Source organism: Kryptolebias marmoratus, linkage group LG10, assembly GCF_001649575.2.
Source record: "Kryptolebias marmoratus isolate JLee-2015 linkage group LG10, ASM164957v2, whole genome shotgun sequence".
Taxonomy (NCBI): Eukaryota; Metazoa; Chordata; class Actinopteri; order Cyprinodontiformes; family Rivulidae; genus Kryptolebias; species Kryptolebias marmoratus.
The window spans coordinates 11507831-11514028 of NC_051439.1; the positions used below are offsets into that span (position 1 = coordinate 11507831).

The window sequence follows — 6198 nt, forward strand, 5'->3', positions numbered from 1 at the left end:
CCAATCCATTTGACCCCAGTCCCAGTCAGATCCCTGCATGGTAGGCCAAATGCATGGAAGCCTTTTTGATTTGTCACGTGTGCCGTTTTCATCTTGGCTGTGAGCAAAGACTTGAAATGATTTTTAACAACGCAGTGACTGCTCCGCCTTTTTCTGCCTAAAACGATCACAATACTTCTGCTTTCAGCAAATTTGCAATCCCTTTCAGATAAGACGTCAAGTCCGCGTTCACTGCTTTGTGGTGTGTGGTTTTGTTGTTGTTGTTGGTCCAGACGTGCTTTATCATCTCAAACTTGAGGCCTTCAAAAGGTGACCGCAGCCACGCCGCACCGACGCAGCGTGCCGCTTTTTTAAATTTTTTTTATTTTCCTCCGTGCCTCCTCCCTCTGCATGAGCTCCACTAAAGCACGCCTTTTGCCTCCGGTTGCTCAGTGTCCTCCCTGTCCGCGCCGCAGGAACACGTCCAAGAGGGGCGAGTCCTTCGCGATCAGCCGCATTGGCAGCAAGATCAAGGGGGTGTTCAAGAGCACGACCATGGAGGGCGCCATGCTGCCGTCCTACGGGCTGGTGGAAGGAGAGGACGATATGGTGAGACGCTGACGTGAACGGGTTCCTGATCGTGTGTGTGTGTTCAATGTGGTTACAACTAGGTCAACCTGGGTTTAGTGCTTAAATAAAATTTAGTGCTTAAATAAAATTTAAAAATCAGGAGTCCTTTAAAGTTTATCAAGAACACCGTAGCCTCAATGGAGCACGGTGTCGGCAGTATCATGGTGTGGAGAAATATCTACCATTAGCGCTGCTCGGGAAATTGATCAAAAGTAAAACAAATGATGACTAACGCGACATGTGGACGGATTTTTCAGGAAATGGTTTCAGATTTTCGGAAAATTGAGAATAAAGTAGGCGAAGACTTCAACTCCCTTCGCTTCCTTCCCTCCGTTCCAGGTGGAGGAGGCCATGATGGTGCTGGAGGACGACTCCCCCATGGAGGCGGTCTCCACCCCCAGCACGCCGCGAAACCTCTCGGCCTGGAGCATCACCATCCCGTACATCGACTTCTACGACGACGACGTGAAGCGGGAGAGGATCCCCGTGTTCTGCATCGACGTGGAGCGCAACGACCGGAAAGCAGGTACCTCGTTGTCGTTATTTTTTTTTTCTTTTCTTCTCTTTAAATCTCACATGAAGGCTGTTGATACTATTTGTGTATTGGCATCTAGCCCTGCTAAAATATGATATTCATACATTAACTTGCTTGACATCCTGCTGGGGAAAGGACAGGAAGAGTGGATTTGGGGCTAAATAAGAATGAGATTAAAAAGGTGTTTTTATTATATATTTTTCTGCAGTGGGGCATGAGACTGAGCACTGGTCTGTGTACAGAAGATATCTGGAGTTCTATGTCCTTGAATCAAAGCTCACAGAGTTTCATGGTAGGTTTTCTGCCTTTACACTCCTCTTTTTTTTAATTTTTTTTTTAGCATTTTCAATGAAATGGCTTCAGTTGAACCCAGAAAACCTAAAACCTACAAGTGAGCGTGAATCATAGGAGCTTAACGGCCTCTGTTGGAATGTAAAACGAGGTCCTTTCCAAACGATTCTCTCCGCAGGATCGTTCCCGGACGCCCAGTTGCCCTCGAAGAGAATAATCGGCCCCAAGAATTACGAGTTCCTGACATCCAAGCGGGAGGAGTTCCAGGAGTATCTGCAGGTAGGTAACCTGGTGATGGGGGGTCGAACCCGTCGTCATCAACTTGAAGCGACTCTGGATCTCAAAAAAATAAAAAGAATGTAAAACTTTGAAATGAAGACGCAGTCAGCAGGTTAGAGTTTAAGAATCGAAAAGCTGCTCTGCTTTTATCTATTTAAACTGATCAAAAGGTTTTGATAAATCATCTCCATCCCATAAATAAATCATCACAGCATCCCGCCCTTATATAAGGTGCTGATGCACCTGCCGGCTTAGACGGGGTTTCATTATTTCCTATTGATGGCGTAACAGAGGCGCCCCTCACCTCTACAGCTCTGTTACTTACGTTATGAAAAATGAAACGACCTGATTTGTTTTGTAAAGGGATTTTTAGGCCAAACAAAATTGGGATTTTTTTTTTTTGTTTTTGTTCTCGCAGAGACTTCTGCAACACCCCGAGCTGAGCAACAGCCAGCTGCTGTCCGACTTCCTGTCGCCTCACAGCATGGAGTCCCAGTTCCTGGACAAGATGCTGCCTGACGTGAACCTCGGTAAGGAGGACACACACACACACACAGAACAGGACGCCTGAACTGTGTAACACACCAGAGCTGCACTGAAAAGACACATCTGTGTAAAAATGACATCGCTCTGATGAAAAAAATCTACTTTTTACAGGTAAAATCATAAAGTCGGTGCCCAGCAAACTGATAAAAGAGGTAAGGAGGTTATTTAAGTCTCTGGTTCTGATCCTTGCAGATACGGCTTTATTTCCAGGAGAACGGTCTTGATACAGCTGTGCTAAATGAGTGTAAAGTGTGTTTATTCTGTGTTAGAAAGGACAACATCTGGAGCCCTTCATCCAGGCCTTCTTCAACTCCTGCGAGTCCCCCAAACCCAAACCCAGCCGGCCCGAGCTCACGATCCTGAGCCCCACGTCTGAAAACGACAAAAAGGTTGGCGGTTTTGGCTTATTCATCTCCTGTCGTACAGTTTGAGCGTTTTATCCAGATATTCACTTAGAGATAATCAGAGTTCTGTCAGTCACGCTCTACCTCTCTCTCTCTCTCTCTCTCTCTCTCTCTCTCTCTCCTCCAGCTCTTCAACGAGCTCTTCAAAAACAACGCCAACCGTTCCGAAGCGGCGGAGAAGAGACACAACCAGAACTACTTCATGGAGATGATCACGGTCGAAGGGGTGTACGACTACCTGATGTATGTGGGTGAGTGAAGCCGGGGGTCGTGTCTGTCCCGCTCACCTGGTGTCATCGTTTCAAACCCAAACCTCCCAGGTGAGGAGGGAAGATTTTAAAAGGGAAGTAGCAGCAAAACATCCGAGCTCTCATAGCAGAACTTCACGTCCAACTGCTGATAACTGAAGAGAAATATGAAATATGTACAAGTTTTCTTAATACAATGTGCAGATAAAAAACGCAGATTGTATGATGAAGTGTAAATATACACATTAACCTTTTTTTTTTCTCAACTTAAACACTTCCAGGAGTTTAAAAAAACAAGAAAATTTACTCAGCTCCCTGAAAATATGAAGCTTTTAATTAAAAAAACAAATTACGTTAAAATTTGAGTTTTTACAAGGAAATAATTCTGTTCCTTTTAGTTTGTCGATGTATTTTAGTGATTTTTAAATTAAATTCTTCCCTTTTTTTACCTTGAGTAGAAGGAAAATACCTGAAGTTGATTTTAAATAATTAAAGCTACAAAATAAAAGGCTCATCTGTGGCAGTAGTGCAGGTTTGATTGGTTTCTTTAGTGGGATTGTTGCATGTATGAATTTATTTTCAAACGTCAGCCTTTCTTCGATGCTGTTCTGTCATTAATTAGTGAGTTTAGGAAGCAGAACCAGAACCAGAATGTCCTCAGAGACGTTCTGATGGAGTTTCTGCTAAAGTCGATAACTTGGAGCCCGTCGTTTATTCAGTGTCTTTAATGCCAAAAAGGTCGAGTTGTGTTTCGCATCCCGGACTGGTTTCACCACCTGCTGACGGGCGGGAGGATCCTGTTCAAGAACACGCTGGAGGCCTACGCAGACCATTACCTCCGGTACAAACTCAACCAGGTGGTCCAGGAGCACCGGCTCGTCTCCCTCATCACGCTGCTCAGAGGTGAGCGCCGCCACTGGAAAATTTAAAAAAAAAAAAAAAAGTGTTTTCTTTATGCTTCAACCATGAATGTGCCGTTGATCGTCAGACACGGTGTTCTGCGAGAGCAGCCCGCCGCGCTCGGCCCAGGACCGGCAGAGGAGAGCCAAGAGGACGTTCGACGACATGATGAGCTACATTCCAGGTACGCCGCCGCCTCCGAACGCCAGCGTGGGCCCGGAAAACACGGGGAGGCTGATCTGTTCTTTTTCTTTATTTCTTTTGTTGGCTTCAGATTTTTTGGGGAAATGCATCGGCGAGGAGGCCAAGTACGAAGGTGTGCGTCTGCTGTTCGACGGGCTGCAGCAGCCGGTCCTCAACAAGCAGGTACGAGACGGAGCGCGGCCACGGCGTCCTCTGAACGCCCACGCTTTCAAACTAAGTTTCTGACATGGATCTTTGGGATACTCTTGTCACCTTCTCGTTTGTTCCTCAGCTAACGTACGTGCTGCTCGACATCGCCGTTCAGGAGCTTTTCCCTGAACTAAACAAGGTATTCACACCCGTTCCTCCACCCAGCTGATTGGACACATTCCTAAATATGTATTCAGGCACCAAAATACAGTTTTATTCTGTTTCAGTTCAACATTTCAGTGACTGGAAATAAATAAAAGCAAACCCCCTGCTGATCCTGAGCACGTTGACTGAACAATCTTCGTTAAAAAATAAGGTTTTAAATAAAATAAACCGGCCTTTTATGTTCTTTATATTGCGCAGGTTAAGTTTTATTCAGTTTAAGTGTTTTTAAGCAAAAAAGAAAAAGAACCACTTCAGATGTTTTAGTTTCGATATAAAACCTTTATCTGCGGGATCAATCCGGGCGAATTGCTTCCAACATTTAGCGAGGTTTTATTTCACCGGTGTGCATAAAATATGTATGTGCAGCGTTCGGTCCGAGTGGTTTTAGGTGAAAGTAATCTTGTTTTTTGTTTTGTTTTCCAGCAGGCTCAGAAGGAGGCGCCTGTGATGGCTCCATGGATGTGAGGACGGGAGCCGTCACCCCGAACCCCGACGACTCCAGCGCCACTTCAGAAGCCTCTGCCTCTTCAAACGCCGCCGTTAAAGGACGGAATGGCGCGTCAATCCGCCCCGAACGTGGGGACAATCTGGATCCCTTCAAACGGGACTTAATGAAACGAACAAATCTACTTGAAACATGTGTTTGATTTGTAAAATAAATCTCACAAACGACACGTTTGGGTGGAAGAGTGTGCCTCTCTTTGAACATCTGCATTTGGCAGCGTTCCTGCCTCCCTTTAAACACAAAATAAAACCCTGCAGTGCCTGGGACTTGTCTGGAGAAGGAAATGGGGAAAAATAAAATGAATTATGGGTGAAAATCTCTCAGGATTGTCAACAAAGATGATGAATGTTTAGGAGGCAGAATAAGGCCGTTAGCTAAGCAGTAAATACAGAATATTTTGGTTTAAATCTTTGAGTCTGTCGCGGTTTTTGTTTTTTCAGATTGTCAGGACTCGGGTCGACTCTAGACGCTCCGGAAAAACAAACGGCCATTTTCTGTTTGTTGCTTTAAAACAAAGCAAAATAAACAAAATAAAACCCTGAACTAACAATGAACCCATTTTAAGTGTTTTTCAGGAAGCAGCACAGTTTGATCAAATGCTATCCCAAGTTTTTAAACCGTTAAAATCTGGTTTTATTCTGACTTTTCTTTAAATTATTTGTTCTGAACCAGTTCAAGCTTTGCTCCTATTCTGCCCGGCGATCAAGGCCGGCTTCATGTCGGGGTTTCAGGTTTTCAGGACTAACCTTTCATCATATTTTTTTCTTAAATGTGCTTTTAGAGGACATTTGTTTTTAACTGGGAATAAAACAGAACAAATCTCCCATTTATTGCACTACCGCCTGTGTTTCTGTGGATCTTTAACACATAATTTAAACGCAGCTAAAACATATTTACTCTTTTCTTCTACAAACCATTTCTATTTTATACATTTAGAGCTAATATTCACATCCGGATCCATATTTTTTTTTATCACATCTCTAACTCAGGTCCACTTTTACTGACTCTTCCTCTTTTCCGCCCAGAATCCAGAGAACCGACGCTGAGCTCGTCTTTCGCCCATCAGCGCCACTTAGTGGACAGATGAGGACTCGAGCACGAAAAAGCTTAAACCTCATGGGTTTAAAATGAGAAGCTGCGTGTGATAAAGGGTTAATCTGTGTGTTCTGTGGCGTTGGCAGCGGTCACCCTGTCATGGTGTCTGACCAGGAGGCCGGTGAGGAGACTTTTGGATGTCTGACTCTGACTGCAGCCACGTGACTTCCTGCTGGACGTGCTCCACGCCGGCCTGCCGCCACGCCACGCCTCGCTGACTCCAGCCTC

At 44.9% G+C, this 6198-nt stretch overlaps 1 protein-coding gene across 4 annotated transcripts in view; it reads left to right on the forward strand.

The window, feature by feature from the left end:
- The window catches only part of LOC108234725 (sorting nexin-14), a 10627-nt gene extending 5583 nt beyond the window's left edge, over nt 1–5044 (forward strand). For 3 of the 4 annotated variants that reach the window (XM_025005878.2, XM_017414128.3, XM_017414146.3), the window contains 13 exons: nt 456–588; nt 949–1135; nt 1353–1436; nt 1614–1714; nt 2133–2244; nt 2372–2412; nt 2530–2649; nt 2792–2915; nt 3651–3815; nt 3901–3996; nt 4087–4178; nt 4288–4344; nt 4794–5044. In XM_025005878.2, the coding sequence (XP_024861646.1) occupies nt 456–588; nt 949–1135; nt 1353–1436; nt 1614–1714; nt 2133–2244; nt 2372–2412; nt 2530–2649; nt 2792–2915; nt 3651–3815; nt 3901–3996; nt 4087–4178; nt 4288–4344; nt 4794–4835 (1354 nt within the window). In that variant the 3' untranslated portion in view covers nt 4836–5044. The remainder of the gene's footprint in view (nt 1–455; nt 589–948; nt 1136–1352; nt 1437–1613; nt 1715–2132; nt 2245–2371; nt 2413–2529; nt 2650–2791; nt 2916–3650; nt 3816–3900; nt 3997–4086; nt 4179–4287; nt 4345–4793) is intronic. The other variant, XM_025005879.2, reaches the window with a different exon arrangement.
- Nucleotides 5045–6198: the final 1154 nt, after the last annotated feature.